The sequence below is a fragment of the Oryza sativa genome, chromosome 5 (genome assembly GCF_034140825.1).
Source record: "Oryza sativa Japonica Group chromosome 5, ASM3414082v1".
Taxonomy (NCBI): Eukaryota; Viridiplantae; Streptophyta; class Magnoliopsida; order Poales; family Poaceae; genus Oryza; species Oryza sativa.
The window spans coordinates 8,606,404-8,623,790 of record NC_089039.1 but is presented as its reverse complement, the minus strand read 5'-3'; the positions used below and the strand labels follow the sequence as shown (position 1 = coordinate 8,623,790).

The window sequence follows — 17,387 nt, the reverse complement described above, 5'->3', positions numbered from 1 at the left end:
TTTTTATTTTTTTAAAAAAATTTTATGTGGTGTACTGTAATAGGAAGAGAAGAAGGGGAGGAGGAAGGAGGGAGAGGAGGGATAAGTGTACGGTATAGGGGAGGGGGCGGGCGGGTGATCGCTGGGCGGACGGAGGAGCGATCACCCGCCTATTAGCATTAGCATTCTCGGCGATCACCCGCCCATTAGGAATACCCAATTTTCTCGGCGGCAATGGACGTCTCTCTATCGGCTGTTCTGGGCTGAGGAGGACGAAGGCAAAGGGGCTCTCCGGCCCGTGGGCTGTTTCCACGTCGTCCGTTTCTGGGCCGCACGTGCGCCTAGTTGGCACGCACGTCTCCCCCACTTCTTTCGTTTTTTCCATTTCCTTTTAATTTTCTGAAAAGGAAAGGGAGGAGAGAGAAAGGCAAAGAGGAGGCGAGGCAGAGGAGTGGAGCAGCATCCGAATCCGGCCACCTCATCATCTCGCCTCGCTTCCCGGCGGAGATCGCGAGGGCGACGGCGGCGGCGGCGGCAAGCTGCCTCCGACGAGCCCAGGTAACGGCAAGCCGCAGGCAACCTCTCCCATCTCGCCGCCTCCTGCTCGCGCGCGGCGTGAGGATGCCTCCTGCTCTGTAGTCTAGTCCGTGTGGTTCACTGGTAGGTAGGTTGTTGCTTTTAGCTGCGAGCAGCGAGAGATTCGGGTCAACCGCTCGCGCGCGGAGGGCCGCCGAATCTGGATCACCCCGTGGGTGGGGGGACTAGCTGGTGCTGGTGGGAATTGGGATAACGGCTGATACGGCGCTTTGGTTTGGTTTTGTATGATGTAGTGCGCACGAAAGCAGAGCACTTTTGTACGGTCATAGTGACCATGAACAGCAAATCCGACTTGGAGGAGAGGGGGAATCCATCAGGATTACTGACCCGAGTTAGGAGAAGCCCAATTTCAGCATTTCCTGTGCTGAATGGAGCACATAGGACGAATTGTCATTCTATTTGGTGTTGGATCATGAGGTTGAATTTCCTTCTGATCTGTTCTTGTTAGTTCATTCGGGGAGGTGTTTCTTTCTGTCCCTCCATTTTTTCTCTCAAATAGTAGTATTGCGTCCCAGTCCTTACCGAGGTTAATGCTTGTTAAATTGGTTGACGATATCGGGGGAACATGTAAGCTGGGCCTTTTCTACCTACCTATGTCATTTTGGACCGATGCCTGATAAGCTTGATTTTCCCATAATGTTCTTGTCCAATCAGGCTCCAACATGATTGGTTTTCTGATGTGTACATTTTCTGATTTTTTTTTAATATAAACACTCTTAGGTGTTTTTGGAATGCTATTAGCTCTTAAAACCTTTGGTCCATCAGATGAACCAGAAGCTACAAACGTCACTTATGATAGATAATTTTTTTTATTGTTTCTTTTTCATTTTATTTATTTTGGTCTTTAATATTCCTATTTGTGCATTTCTTGTATCTCACATGTCTCCCTTTTTGTGTATAACCAAATGTGTAGCAGGCAGAAAAGGAGTTATGGATGTTGAGAACAGTATGGATGATGACCATTTCCAACAAAACATGGGTAATGGAGATGGAATGAATGTAGAAGGAGGAAGTATGGAAATTATTACTAGAGTGGAACTTGAGCTTGCATTTGCCTCTGAGAAATTACTAAATCTAGAGATGTTGGTGATGGAGATAGCTCGCAAGGCTACTGATTTTGAGCCTCCTACATTGGAAGACGAATCTGTTTCTTCTGAAACTGCCGAGAGTGCTTTTGAATTGGACATCCTATATGGTTTTCTAGATGCAGAAGTAGGGGAGTTAGATGACATGATCAGTACTCTTGAGACTGATATTCAAAATGTTGAGCATATGGTTTGTCAAGATGAATCTGGAGGCAAGATTAAAGCTAGGCTAGATGCTGCTATGGTGTCTTTAAAGCAGATGAAGGAATTAGTTTCTGATATCAGAAAAGAGTCAGCCAAGTTTGAGAAAGCCATAGAGTTTCCCCATGACAAAGAAGGTAATGCTCAGTTACCCTGGGTTTTATATGCATCAATTAGCACTCTTTTCTAACTACAATTATACAGGCATTACTGGAGACGCTGGGTATGAAAATGGTATTGTGTCATCCCACACTAGCATGAGGACAGAGGATCAACGAAGAAATGTTTTGCAGATGTTAGAACAATCGATAGCAAGTGAGCTGGATCTTGAAAAGAAGCTCTCTGAATCAAGATGTATTATAGAAGAACTCAAACTAAAGCTCCATCATCATGATCAGGAAAAATATTTCCTGGAGGAATCTATCGAATCATTATGTGGGAAAACATTTGCAGCAGAAAACGCTTCTGAGGTACTCTTGGGAACTTCAAAGGAACTTGTGGACAAAGTTAGTACCGTAGAGTGCCATCTAAGTGCATCAAGATGTAGGGAGGGTGATCTGGAGTCGAAGTTAGGAGAAAGCTTGATGGGATTATCTTCACTGCAAGTCAACGCAGAGAATATTCAAGAAGGGAGTCAACATAGTGGAGGCACAGAAACTCATCCAAGTCCTGAATTGCCATCCTTGCAGGATAAGGTTAAGGAGCTAGAAAAACAGTTGAGGGAATCTGATTCACAGTTGCAGTTGGCAAAGGCATCAGCAGAAACTTTTCAGGAGGAGCAGAATGTGCTGCATGCCGAGATAAGCACATTAGAAAACATTATTAAGAGTCTCAAAGAAGATGTCTCAAGAGCAGAAAGTAGAGCACAAAATGCTGAGTTAAGGTGCATGCAGCTAACTGAAGCTAACATAGAACTTAATGGGGAGCTAAACTCTCTTAAAAGTCATGGTTCAGAAAAGACTAGCCTTTTGGAGAGGAAACTTAAGGAGTCACATACCCAATTAGAGCATGCAAAGGCATCTCTTGATGCCACTGTTGAACAGCAGAGTATGCTGAGATCTACAATGTCGGACATGGAACATATGATTGATGATCTGAAGGGAAAGGTTTTAAAAGCTGAAACCAGAGCAGAGAATGCTGAATCTAAGTGTACATTGTTAACAGACACTAACTTAGAACTTAGTGAGGAGCTATCGTTTCTGAGGGGTCGAGCAGAAAGTCTAGAGAACTCATTACATGAAGCCAACCATGTTAAGATGTCTACCGTCAAGGATATTGGAATCAGAACAAAAATAATTACTGATTTGGTCACAAAACTTGCATTGGAAAGAGAACGACTTCATCAACAGGTCTATACGCGACCGAATACACTTTTGTTGCCGTTGTCAATACTTTAGCTTTTTTATATATACATGCTACTCGTGCATAGTTTGGAAACACATGATTCAAGAAAAAGATACAAATCTTCAATTAGACCTTTTAATTTTACTGTGTTGAATGACACTGTGGATTGGTCTTGCTTCCAAATTTAGCAAGACATGAGTTGATACAAAAAAGACTAGATGTTAACCTTACCTTTTAGTATTCTAAGTAAATCCAAATATCTGTTTATGACTATGTTCGAAGTCCATGCTTGTGTTTAGACCGATGAACCATTTTCATTATTTGCAAAGTTTGGTTATTCTTGTTGACAAAGGTAAACAAGACAATACATGATGTGAGTGAGACTTAGACAGTGGGGGATTGTGACCTAGCTTTAGTGCATCAAAGTTCAAAGATCTGCATGTACCTTTTGAATGTAAACAGAAAATCTAAAACTTTGTGGTGGAAAAAAGCTGACATGATACTATTTTCATGGTGTGTTTTGTTTTCCAATTCAAGCAATGGTAAGTGTTTTGGATTATTTTAGGAAGGAAAACTTTCGTATGACTCGTGCTACACTAAATACAGTGTGAACTCATATTCTACCAAATCTGAATTAATCTATGTTAAGCAGTAAGTTGAACTGTTGCTGTTCCATATTTATTTGATGATTTCTTTTCTGATGGCTCCAGATTTCGTTGTTGACAAAGAAAAACAAGATATTGGCTCAGAAGTGCAAAGGAAGTGTTAAGGATGACACTCAATTGAGCAAAAATGTTACTGGCAAAGATGTTGAGCTTCATTCTACTAAATTAGCGGAGGAAATAGTTCCTGATTTTTCTTCATCACAGACTAAGGTGAAAATTATCTTTAGTTGATTCTCTTTTTCATACTGTACAAAAAAGGTATAAATTGCTGCTGCTTGGTCGACATCATCCACAACTATTTGATACTCATGCCATTAGTAAGTTAACATTTGCTGTGGTGAAGTAATTAGGTCTAGCTTGGGTTTGGGCTGAACCTGCCAATTTAAGTTTGTGGTTAGGTTGAGCTTTGTGTAAGATGGCCAGATTGGGCTCAACCTCTCAGGTACGACTTGGGTTGTGTTAGCAACTAAAAGCCCAAGTACCCATTGGTAGTAACTACACTTTCGTAGTATGTACTCAAGTCAGTCAATCTCTCATTCGTAGTAAGTACGCATTTGTATGTACTCAAGTCAGTCTATCTCATTACTTTTAAAATATTGTGTAGTAAAACTTCTTTTAACAATTGAGCTATAGTTATATAATTATGTTTACATGAATTAATTGTACAACTGTATTGAAATTTCTTGGATTAACACACAGATGTATGAAACAGTTTTCTCTTGGTTCTGTTGCAATGTAATTCCGCTTTCTTCTTTCTAATAAAGACGCACAAGTTTGTAAGCAGCATATCTGTTTGAGATCTCAGACGTAGCTGTCAGCGCAAGACATTATCATAGTTGATTGATTATTTCTAAATGCCTTTTAGAACATGGATAATATCTTGATCCGACTTCTGAGGTTTTCAAACTCTTGTTGCGTTACTGAAATTGTGTACAGGCTGAGAAACCTGTAGACCCTAGCAATGAGGAAGAGAAGACGAGGTCTTCAGAGGATGATGACTCTGGCGGGGAGGGCACTGCTGAGGCAGTCCGGACCATACAGCCGTCAGTGCTGAACTGGAAGTACATCACCGTGGCATTCCTGATCTTGTTAGTCGCTGTCTTCATATACTTGCCACTCCCAGAAGAAAGCAGCTCCGTTTGAAGAGGCCAATGCAATGATGGCTAATGTAGTCTGTAGTGTGTACACTATTTACATCCCTGTTTTTTTTTTCTTTGTTTGTTTCACCCCCTTTCTGCTCATAGAATAAGCAATTTTTGGTGCTGTAGACTGTGATATGTAGTGTTCAGATCTGGCCTGAACTCGGTAGTGATGCACTGATGCTCCTGGATGAGTGATTGTAAACTCTTAGTTTGGCTGCCATTGCCCAGTCTTTTGGCCTCTAAGACAAATGGTTATGACTTGTGAGTTGTGACTAGTAAATTTCCTTCTGTTGATTCTAATTATCTGTAGACTAACACTAAGAATGATGACGTACGGTACTGAGCGGAAACTCTTCCAAAGCTCCTGTATTGATGCTAAGTGCCATCAGAATTATCCGGTACAGCTGAAACTTGTGACAGGAAGCATTCCTAAGGGCTGTTCAATGCGTGCCCCTGGATCGTTCCCCAGCTCACACCGTCCGCGTAGAGGTGGCCAAATGGGCCGGGCCAAACGGGCCGCGCGCGGCACGGCCGGACCTGTAGCAGGCACGGCCCGGCACGGCCTGCTACAGTAACGGGCCGTGCCGGCACGGCCCGTTTAGCCGTGCCGTGCTTGGGCCGCTGGCCGAGCACGCGGGCCGGCACGGCACGGCACGGCTACTGTAGCGGGCCGGCACGGCACGGCCCGGCACGGCACGGCGGCGGCCCGTCAGGCGCGGCAGGCGGGCGGCGGTCCAATGGGACGGCGACACGTGGCACTAACGGCTATTTGACCGTTGAAATTTGAAAATAACCGTTGGGAGGCTAAAAAATTCATAAAAATTCCGAAAAAATTCCAAAAAATCTCAAATTTCGCCCTATAAATAGGGCATGAACCCCAGCCATTTCTCCTCATCCCACACTCCTCATCTTGTGCTCTCAAGTGTTTTAAGTGCTCTCTTTGTTCTCAAGTGTGCATTTTTTTTTGATTTTGACAAAATTTGCTCAAATTTTGTCAAAAATCAAAATTAGTTTCGTAGTTCAACAGTTTGATCGCAGAGGTTTGAAGAGCTCGCGGTTGGAAAGATGTAAGTAATATTCAAATTTGTGTATTATTTGTATTGTGTTTGTGAATTCAATAAATATTCGAAAATTTGTTTATGTCGGTTTAAATTTTCAGAATGGATCCGAACTTTCCATACCAGTCGCCGTCGTTCACCTTGGGTGATTTCGACCCCAACTACATGTCGGGGTTTGACGGTACCTCCGGATCGGCTCCAACTCCACCATCTGTGGAGGAGGTACCGGTTCATACGGCTGTCGTTGAGGAGGTACCGGTTCAGGAGGCGACAGCTTCGGAAGGATTTTCCGGAACCGCGAGCGGAAGTGTTTCGACACACACCGGCTCGAAGAGATCGAGAACCTCCTGTGTGTGGCAAAGCTTCGACGAGATAAAGGAAACATGCCCCGACGGAAGGGAGGTATCGAAAGCCCGTTGTAGAATATGTAGGCAAATTTTATCTGCTCGTTCTTCTGGTGGTACAGGTCACCTCAAGCGCCATGCGGAGTCGTGTGCCAAGAAGCAAGGAATACAACTCCGGCAGCAGCAACTTATGCTAAACCCAGACGGTACGGTACGCAGTTGGGAGTACGATCCCATGGTTGCTCGGGAATCTCTTGTCCGGTTAATCGCCAGGCAAGATTTACCCCTTAACTTTGGAGAGTCCCCTGCTTTTGAACATTACATTCAGCAATCTCATAACCCTAGGTTTAAAGCTGTGAGTAGGCAAACATCAACTAGAGATTTAGAGAATGTTTATCACAAGGAAGCAACTGCACTTAAGGAACTGTTTAGTACATGTACTTTCTCTGTTTGTGTTACTTCAGATATATGGAGTAGTAGAGCTAGAGAGGATTATCTTAGCGTAGTTGTTCATTTTGTTGATGATGATTGGCAATTACAAAAGAGAGTTTTAGGGCTTAGGTTAATAGATGTCTCACATACAGGAGAAAACATAGCTGAAAGAATTAGGGAAGTAATTAATGAATTTAATCTTGCTGATAAAATATTTGCTGTCACCCTAGATAATGCATCTGCTAATTCTAGAGCTATTGAAATATTGCAACCTTTATTTTGTGTGTATGCTCAATCTTTTCTACTCCATCAGCGTTGTGCATGTCATATAATTAATTTGATTGTTAAGACTGGCATGAAGAGGGTAGGTGACCACATCGATGCTGTTCGTCAAGCAATCGCGTGGTTAACTGCTTCTAACCCGCGGATTGCTGCATGGAAGAGGTTTTGCAATGCGGCCGGTGTGGAAGCTCGTAAGTTTGCCACCGATGCAGAGCATCGGTGGAATGCAACGTATTTAATGTTAAAAGTTGTTTTACCTTATAGTAGTTTACTTTCTGATTTTGTTCAGTCACGTGGTGGCCCAAGAAACAGTGACGGGTCTTCAGTACTGAACGAGCATGTTTGGGCAATTGTCCAAAAATTTTACCAATTTCTAGAAACTTTTTATGATTGTACTCTAACTTTGTCACATGTTTATTATCCAACTGCTAATATAATTTTGCACAACCTTCTTGAAATTGTTACTTTATTTAAAGAATACGAAAATGATGACGTTCTAACTGAACCTGTCTTTCACATGAAACAAAAATATTTGAAATATTGGAAAAATATACCTATGTTGTATGCTCTTGCTTTTGTTTTAGATCCTAGGTGTAAATTAAGGGGATTGTCTGCTATTTTATCACTTGTTGGAGATACTATAGGTGTAGATTATAGTTCTTTTTATACTGAGGTTAGACGTAAATTATATGAGGTTTTTGGAAGATATGAAGTAAAGTTTCAGGAAGTTCGCCAGCGGAGACCCCCTCCTATCCCCACTACAGGTAAGAAGAAGATACAGTGGGGTAGGATTTGGGGTGGATCGTCTTCAAGTTCAATCCAAGGTGGTGGCAGTTCGTCGGCTACAAGTGGAGACGCCTCTTCGCATGTTGTGGCCGAAGAGTTGTCCGGTTATTTGGACAGCGACGCCATCCACCACGAAGCACAAGATTTCAACGTCCTCGGGTGGTGGAATGACCACAAGATAACATATCCTGTGCTTTCAAAACTAGCACGGGATGTGTTGACGGTGCCCGTGTCGACGGTGTCCTCCGAATCGGCCTTCAGTCTATGCGGCCGAATCATCGAAGACCGGAGGACGACTCTGCGCAGCGACCACGTCGAAATGCTACTAAGCGTTAAAGACTGGGAGCTTGCTCGACAACATGCCCAATACACTGCGGACAACCAAGAATTGGCCGCCCACTTCGAGCAACTCTACCTGGATCCAGACCAACCCCAGTAGAATTTTGTTAGAAGTAGTTCTGACCTTTGAGCTGTACTCTTTTCTTTGTCATGGTTTTCTCATTTTCCCCTATGAGTTTTTACATGACAAAGTTTTTAACGAGGCAGCATGTATCATTGTATCCTGTAATGATATAAACATCAATAAAGGTCATTACTATTTTTAACAAATTCTTTTGCAATATTTTCGCAAGTGTGGATTTACCTTTAAATTATTTCATAATAATGAATCACAATCTATATTTTTAAATTTTTCAACACAACAAAAAAATACCATTTTTTCTTTTTTTTAACATTAGCATATCATTACTTTTTTAAAAAACTTTTATTTCCATTTTTTAAATACCATTTTTTCATTTTTTAACATTAGTAAATCATTACTTTTTTTTAAACATTTTATTTCCATTTTTAATTTTTTTTTCCTTACACATTTCCTTTGCTTTTTTTTTAAAAAAAAAAACTGTGCACACGGGCCGCCGTGCCCCGAACGGCCCGTGGGCCGCGGGCGTGCCGTGCCGGCACGGGCACGGCCCGGCCATCCACGGGCCGTGCTTGGGCCGGCGGCTCGGCACGTGGGCCGGCACGGCACGGCCCGTTTCATCAGCCGTGCCTAACGGGCCGTGCCGAAACGGGCCGTGCCGGAACCGTGCCCGTGCCGGGCCGGGCCGTGCCGCCCGTTTGGCCACCTCTACGTCCGCGCGGCGTGTCCCTGTAGGGAGGCGCGACCCCCACGAGGGGAACGCACGCCTCTGGCTCCTCAGCTCTCTTTTTCTCTTTTCCAGAGACACTTCCTCGAGACTACGCGTTGGGGCGACCCAGTGCCCTGTCCCCTACCTCCTCCCCTGGTGTTTCCCCTTCTTGCCCCTCACCAGCGGCATGGCGATGAGAGAGAGAGGCGACGTCGACAGATCTGCGATGGCCACAAGGATCCACGACGACTAGATCCGGCCACAGCGCGCCGCGGTAGCCGTCGGTCACCAGCCGGTGACGGGCGGAGACGGCTTCCTCGCGCCGCGGCCGCCGCCGGCCACCAGTCGGCGACGGGCTTGGCTTCCGCTCGCCATCTGCTAGGAGTGAAAATGGTACGGAATTTTTCCAGATTCCGGTCATGTTTTCAGAAATGGAATCGGCCGGTCAGATTTTTTCGGAAACGGAATCGAAAACAGAAATATTTTCCCAGAAACGGAATCAAATATGATAATAGCAGTTTCCGTTGGAACTCGGAAACGGTCGGAAACATTCCGGAAAAATTGTCGGAATTTCCGAAGTTAAAAAGGCCCATAGATTCAATAGTCCATAATTCATCCCCAACTTTCCAGCGCAACCCAAATCGCGGCATCTACCCTAACTCAAGTCTCTAACCGGCTAACCCTAGAGAGGAGAGAGACAGACAGACGCAAACGCGAGCCGGCGGCGGAGCGGCGGCTGTGGTGCATCCAGATCGCGGCATCGCGCGCCCCCGCGCCCACCGCCCGCGCCACCGCTCGCCACCTGGTCCGCCGTCCTATCCTCGCCCCCACCATCTCGCGCCGCCCTCGCTCTTCGCCGTTTCGCCGCTGGCCGCCGCCACCATCTCGCACCTCCGCCGGCCTGCTCGGTCCCCGTTATCTCACGACGCCGTCCCGCCACGTCTCGCCGTTTCACCGCCGCCACCACCACCGACGACGACGCGACAGCCACCACCACCGATGACACCTCAAGCCCCACTGGCGACTCTTCCTCACCGCCACCAACGCCGACGACTCCTCGCCTCGCAGTAGCCAGCAGCCCAGCGGCAGCAACTGAGCAACCAGCAGGTGTTATTCCTCATTCCTTAACCTCCACCTCTGTCACTCTGTGTTAGTGTTACTGTGTAGGCTCTATATATTTGAGTGAATGTTGAATGATTGATGTCTTTTATTTTCTTTGTACTAAGGAGCTTGGTTATATTACATTCTGTGTAGGGAGCTTGAATACTGTGTAGGTTTTATTTTCTTTATATGTTTATGCCTTCTTGCTTCTGGATTTTATTTTGTTCTGTTAATTTTGTAGAAGTTATTAATATGCTCTATTGCCATTTGCCAAGCACTCCAATTATAGAAATACTGCTTTGTTTGTGGGGAATAATACAAATGCAGCTGAAAAATAATATATGCTACTATGTCCAGCTAAGGACAGACTGTGGTCTTGAGCCTAAACCATTGATTTGATTTCTTTTATGCTGCAGATTTGTGATGGAATCATCAAATGCAAGTAGCAGCAGTGCAAGTGTATGCAATGCGGGCATTGTAGCTTTGCCAGCATCACAACCAACCCTTGCAAATGTAGGAGATCCTACCACAAATGTGGGTGCAGTGGCAAGAGTAGAAGTTGCTGTTCTGTGATGATTGATGAACTAAGTATTGATGGACTGATGTTCTGTTGTTGTTCTCAAACCCATTTCCTGGAGAGATAGGCTGATAGCAGTATAGCACCTGAATTGTGTATACCTTATACCATTGTGTTTTGCTGTATTCTTTTAGAATATTTGTTATGCAAATTATATGAAGTTATAGAAGAATATATTTTGCTGTTGATACTAAACAATTAGTCTTGATATAATTGTGTTTTATGATGAATTGTTGACTGTTGAGACTTGAGAATTGGACTTGACAAAAGTTTGAGGGGTTTTTGTATTCCGATAAATTTTCGTTATCGTATCCGCGCCGGTTCGTTTTCGCTCCGTTTTCGGTTTCGATACTATTCGTTTCCATTTTCGTTTCCGGTGTTTCCGATTCCGATTTCGGAAAAAATATGAAAACGAAAATGTTAAAGGTCGTTTCCATCCGTTTCCGTACCGTTTTCACCCCTACTGTCGGCCACCGAGCCCTGCGCGTCGTTCTCCGTCAGCGGTGACGGGAGAGAGAGAGGCGGCGACGACGAGTGGCGGCAAGAGAGAGAGAGAGGCGGCGGGAGAGAAAGGATGTGGGAGAGTGGATCCAGCTGCCGGTGAGGTGGACAGCGACCGGCAACAGGAAAGAGTAGGAGAAACGGCGACGGCCACCGGGATAGAGAGGGATAGAGCAGCGACGAGTCAGAGAGGGAGAGAGAGGAGAGCGACGGAGGGGAGAGAGAGCGGGAGGCGGCGGCGCATCTGGGCGAGGAGGGAGAGGAGAAGCGGCGAGGGGATAAGGCCAAGAAAATCGGTGAAAAAAATGCCGAAGGAAAAGAGAAGAGAAGGGAGAAGACGGTGGATGCTCGGTGGGCTAGGGGTAGGGAAGGAAATCATATATGTGGCTACGTGGGTTGGGGCACCCCATTGTGGGCTAGGGTATCTTCATCAGTTGCTTGAGATTTTGAAGCCCCAGCTGTAAGTATATGACTTTGGGAGATGTGTGTCCTATTAAGTGGCTTCAGTTAGTGAGAGCATCCATAGAGTGGCTTTGGTTGTACATGTCCTAATAGGCGATTGGTCGCTGCTACGTGGATGACGCGATCACTCTTCTCTTTCCCCTTTCGTTTGTGGTTCAGGAGTTTTGCTGTTGGGGTCTCCCTTCTTTCGGCCCGTGCAAACCCAAACGCAGGGCCATGGTTTAAATATATTTAGGGATGGCAATTTCCCTGTGGGGACCCGCCCCTACAGGGCCAGGGACAGGGCGAAAGATGACCCCGTGGGGGGCGGGGCTCCGCAAACAAGCAGGGACGGGGGCGGGGCAGCTAGTTCACCCGCGGGCCCCCATGGGGACCCGGACATCCAGTAGACCATAGGAAAATCCAGCCTAAGACAAACTTGTATAATCTGTCCAGCAGCAATCCGATAGCCCATTAAAAAATCAGCCCAAAGAAGCCCACACGAGCAGGTATAGATGCAATGCAATCCACCTCAACCCTAATCCCCATCCATCTCCTGCCGCCGCATACCTGTTGCGCAACCGCCCAACACTGCTCCTCGCGCAATCGCGTCCGGCACCGCACCGCGCATTTCCTTGCGCCCGGCGCCGCACCACGTCGTTGTGCCCTCGGCGCACGTTCTCCTCTCCTATTCCTCCCGAGTTGAAGCCTGAAAGGGTAGCCTCAAACAAGAGAATGCTCGCGTGAATTGAAGACCGACGTCTTTTGTTGATTCCTAGCCCTCAGATGCATGATGGTTGAGATCGTCCCCCAACGTGCAGGTCAAGCACAGCTCCAACCCTCTTCGCTGCTTCCCCACTACCATCAACGTCTTCCGCCCACAAGCTTCGTTGTGCTGCCCCCATCGTTCTCCTTTGCTGTTGTGCATCCAATGCGGGGGCCCGGTCGGGTTCCGGGGACCCGCCTGGGGCGGGGGTGGGGGTAGATTTCGCCCCGAACTCTTGGTCTGGGTCGGGGGCGGGGCGAAGAATGCTGGGCCAGGGCCGGGGGCATTCTACCTCCACCCACCCCCGACCCGTCCCGTTGCCTTCCCTAAATATATTCTGCCATAGTTTAAAGGAATAAGTTCATCTAAGGTCCCTAAACTTATTTCATCCTTCAACCAGAAAACCAGATACAACGGGTCCCTCAATGGTCAAAACCGGTGCAACATAAGTCCCAAGGTGATTTTGGCTGACGTTGCACCTATGTGGCTCTTTTGACTAGGTATTCGTCTCACGTGGCATTGATGTGGCGCTTATGTGGCAATTTGATCCCGGAAAAATAATAAAACCGTGGGCCCACGTGTCAGCGACACACAAAATAATTAAAAATGGTAGGCCCCACATGTTATCCTCACTCCTCCCTCTTCTCTCTATCAGTGTCAGCAAATTGACGAGGAGCAAATCCACTAAGGGCCCATTTGAATTGGAGGAAAAACATAGGAATTGTCACGTCCGGAAATTCACTAGTAATTTCCGAACTTATTTGTGCATAAAATCCTCGTCCAGGAATCAGCCGAGGTACACAAACTGACAATTTAATATACAGATTCATCAAATTAACTAAAACGATAAATACTTCCTTAAGAGACACTTAGTCCTCACCATGAAGAAAACTGCAGCGGAAAATAAAATCTAGCGAAGCTCCGGCTCCACTCCCACAGGCAGCTCAACTGGGGTATAAGCCAAACGTCTTCTCCTTCTGGATCCTTTTTCTTCAACTGAGGTTGATTGATTATTGCAAGGTGAGCATATGACATACTCAGCAAGCCACACAGCAAATATGCAAGTGCACAAGGATACCAAAGGATGGCATAATATTGGCTCATTTGCAAAAGCAGCTTTTAGCAAAACATTTAAGAGAAGTAAAACAGTGGAGTAATTAATCAGAAATTTTAATCAACACTGAACAACACACCCATGCTGCACAGGCCCAACCATCCTGAACAACCATACCCGGCTGTACAGATCTAACTCCAAACCAGGAGCTAAGCAAATTATTACTAGGTATAACATCCATAACTATTGTGAGAGGTGTGAGACTAATCACGAAAAACATTGCTCAACCCGCCCATAACCGCGGGCACGGCTATTCGAATAGTTTTACTCTGGCCAGAGGTGTACCACTGTACCCACAAGACACAGCCCCACAACATGTCACCATGTGCCTCAATACCACCACGGTATCTCGGAAAGGAGCTGTGACAATACCCCTTGCACAACACAATCCACCACAGCGCACCTTTCCTGGATCATAATCACCCTCTTATAAACAAGGCATGGACTCCCCAGCGACCTCCGTGGGCTTATCTCCGCCACTTCTCAGTCTGGTGCTCCGCAATGAATCATGCTATACAAAAGGTAAAGCCGTTGCCCACGCTGGCTTGTGGTTGGCACGGTTAATGTTTCACAATAGTAGCTCGCGAACCGGTCCTTAATTGTCATGAGCACGACTCTCAAAACCATGTGCTCACAACCCACCATTATCAAGTTTTAGTTGGCAAGTAATTAATTAACCAATCACGATTAACCATCGTGAACTATCATTAAGCCATCATTAAATAATAATGAGTCATAAGTTATCCCAATAGTGTGCTAATGTTTCTAAGCATGGCTAAGTAATCATATCTAATATCTAGCTGAACCAATATATATAGCCCAACTAGTCATGTTATAATAACCCAAGGTATCAAGGAATAAAGTAATCAATGCAAACATGCCATAACAAAGGAATAGATTCACACCACCCAGTGACATTCGAAAATAAATGCACAGTTGAAATAAATAAAGAATTTAAATATAGGATCAACATGCTCAAAGGATTGTGTTTAGGATCTGTGTGACTTGCCTTGCAATAATCGGTTTTCAATTAATCTTCTTGAATACTTCCGGCGCACTCGCGAACCTTCGCAACGACGGAAACGACAAGCTAACACGCAAAACGAAGAAAAAGACTAATAAAAACCAAATAAACAATACATAAAAAGTAAACAAACATGTAGATCATAATTTTAGATGAATTTAGAGACTTGAACGGCCTCATTCCGATTTCATATGAATTAGTTACAAATTTTACAAGATTAAATTCCAATTAAACCTATTAAAGAAAAGACTATTCCAAATTAATTAAACAATTTACAAATGATTTATAGCTGAGACAGAAGATTAAAACATCCTCCGGAAAAAGATTAGATCATATTTGGTAGATGACATATATTAAAAAGGAATAATATGTCATTGAAAAGAAAGAACGGATTTATATCAATTTTGGACGGCTAAGATTAATCTTGCAAGCGAACCTCACGAGATACCGACTCAACGAGTCAATTCTACGTGACACGGGATCACCCAAATGATCAACCGAAACCGGCGAACGGAACCGGCGGCTCTGAAAGGCTCTAAACTAAAGGACGACTCAACACAGACGAACGGACGAAGCACGGGGAACACCTCGTTCGAACGAACGAGCGAACGACTCAACAACGACCGCGGCTAAACCGGTGGCTAGGTTTAAGAGGCACACAGCTGCGACACGGCGGCACTAGGGCGACTTGGCTCGGCTAGGCGGCGGCGACTCGGCGGAGACACGCGGCTGGGGTTAGGGCGACGGCACAGCGACAACGGCACACGGCTACGGCAGAGCGACGACTACTCGACAACAAAAACGGGAGATTAAAAACTAAACCGAGGGAAAACGGATAGAAGTCTCACCGAACCAAAATGATCGGAGAGGGAGAGATGATGACAACGTTCCGATAGCAACACATGGAGACGACAACGCTAGACAAACCGCGGATTAGATTATATTGGATTAAGACCCTAGGGAAAAACCTACACCGGCGAACGGCATGGGAGCGGCGGTTGCCGGCGAACAACGGCACAAAAAAATGCAAACGGAGGGCACCGGGAGGTAGAGAAGGCGACGGCGATTCTTACCAACACTTACGCAACGACGGACAGCGACGGAAGATGGCCGACAACGAGCTTCGAAGGGCGGCGAGGTACTGTCCATGGCGGCGACGACTTTCCGGCGACGAGCAGCGATAACGGAGGGGTGGACGGCCATCACCTCGCAGCTGCCAACCCAAAGGAGGCGACGGCGACCGAAGGCGACGACGGGATGAGCAGCAGGGCCTCGCCGGAGATCAAAACATGGCAACGGTTCGGCCTTCACGGGGACGGCGACTTCTGGCGGGGTTCGGCGCAAAAGAACGGGTGGCCGGGGTAGAGCTCTTCACTGCGAAACCGAGGGAAGTGGCGGCACTGACCGGCGACGGCCGGGTCGACGGCGCACGGCGGCTGGAGCGGCTGCCAGAGGTGGAGAGAGAGGGAGAGCGCGGGGAGAGCGATTCCGGCGACGACGGCGGACGGGACTTGAGGGGATGGGTAGAGGACGACTAGGGGGTCCTTTATATAGGCACGGGAGCTCGGGATCAAGCCCACAACGACGGGAAAAACTCGGGAAAGTCTAGGGTTCTCGCCGGAAAAAGGAAGGATTTGATCCGCGAAATTGGAAAGAATTTCCATAGAAAATTTTGGGGATTTCTTGGGGAAAAGGAAGAGGAGATTGAGGGGATTCCATTCCCGCAACTAATTTGGAAAGAGGAGCAACGGGGAGGTCGGATTGGTGGGAGGAGGCGGCGGCACTGTGCACGGCACGGGAGACAGTCGGCTGGAGGAGGAAGATGGAGTACTGTAGCGCCAGGGAGGTTAAACAGACTTTATCTGGGCTGAGAGGAAGGGAGAGGGGAAAGGAGGGAATGGGCTGGATTCGGCCCAGGCTGAGGAGGAGGATTTTTATTTACTTTTCCAAATAAATTAACTAATGAGATGATCTTTCAATTGTTAAAAATACTTCCAATGCTCAAATAATTCCAAGAAAAATCTTGAACATACTTGGACACTCAAAGTATTTAATATAATAATATCCAGATCATTTAATAATTAATTTATTATTTAAATAATTGCTAAACTGTTCTTTGTATTATTAAAATTAATAATTGAGCTCTGAAGAATCCAAGAAAATTCCAGAGAGTATAATTAATCATGGAGAATTTAATAAAAATTAAATCCAACCATGCTTTATATTTAGGAAATTTTATTTCCCACATTTAACTTCACTTGTAAATTAATGAACATTTAATATAAATTCTATTAATAATTTATTAAATAATTTATAAATCCTGAAACGAAATTCAGGCTGTGACAGGAATTTTGGAGGATTTCAATCCTATAGGAAAATTTCCTATGAAGACCTTTGAAACAAATGATTGTATTCTATCCAATCCTTTGAAATTCCTTTGGAATGGATAATTCTATAGAGATTTTGGAGAAAATTTAGTAAGAGCTTCAATCTCTTGGTAACTTTCCTTTGAGTTTATCTTTCTCATCCAATTCATGTGTTTTTCCTGCGGTTCAATCGAATAGTTATTCATGTGCTTTTGCAATCCTATGTTTTACACTTATATTCCTATAAAATCCTACGTTTTCTCAATCCTGCGATTCAAAGGGGTCCTAATCAGCTTGAGAAAATTCGGTGCGATTTCATAGGAAATTTATCTTAACAATGAAATAATCAGCTTGAGAATTGCGATTTCATAGGAGATTTATCTTGACAATGAAATTTAAACATCATATGCTCGTTACACCACTGGAAAAAAAAGTTAAAAAAAAGTTGCAAAAAC

General features: G+C 45.4%; 1 protein-coding gene and 1 long non-coding RNA gene across 4 annotated transcripts; both read left to right on the top strand.

Annotated features, from left to right (window-relative positions):
- The first annotated feature begins 397 nt into the window (after positions 1-397).
- LOC4338189 (WPP domain-interacting tail-anchored protein 1) lies at positions 398-5,313 on the top strand. Of its 3 annotated transcripts, none has more exons than XM_015784960.3 (5): positions 398-537; positions 1,493-1,999; positions 2,067-3,211; positions 3,917-4,081; positions 4,808-5,313. In XM_015784960.3, the coding sequence occupies exons 2-5, from the start codon at positions 1,507-1,509 to the stop codon at positions 5,012-5,014; spliced, it is 2,010 nt and encodes a 669-aa protein (XP_015640446.1). In that variant the 5' UTR covers positions 398-537; positions 1,493-1,506; the 3' UTR covers positions 5,015-5,313. The 3 variants fall into 3 exon arrangements, with proteins under 3 accessions (XP_015640446.1, XP_015640447.1, XP_025881463.1); XM_015784961.3 differs by having other exon boundaries at positions 1,490-1,999; XM_026025678.2 differs by lacking the exon at positions 398-537 and adding an exon at positions 658-993.
- Positions 5,314-9,734: 4,421 nt separating this feature from the next.
- LOC9267948 (uncharacterized) lies at positions 9,735-10,950 on the top strand. The gene is made up of 2 exons (XR_001545835.3): positions 9,735-10,149; positions 10,560-10,950. It is a non-coding gene; the product is annotated as an uncharacterized lncRNA (long non-coding RNA).
- The last annotated feature ends 6,437 nt before the right edge of the window (positions 10,951-17,387 follow it).

What these genes read in the sequence shown, in the direction of transcription:
- LOC4338189 (XM_015784960.3), top strand. Translation starts at nt 1,507, where the DNA reads ATGGATGTTGAGAACAGTATGGATGATGACCATTTCCAACAAAACATG. An exon ending in GTTTCCCCATGACAAAGAAG is followed by an intron (nt 2,000 to 2,066) that starts GTAATGCTCAGT and finishes ACAATTATACAG; the next exon opens with GCATTACTGGAGACGCTGGG. An exon ending in TTTCTTCATCACAGACTAAG is followed by an intron (nt 4,082 to 4,807) that starts GTGAAAATTATC and finishes AATTGTGTACAG; the next exon opens with GCTGAGAAACCTGTAGACCC.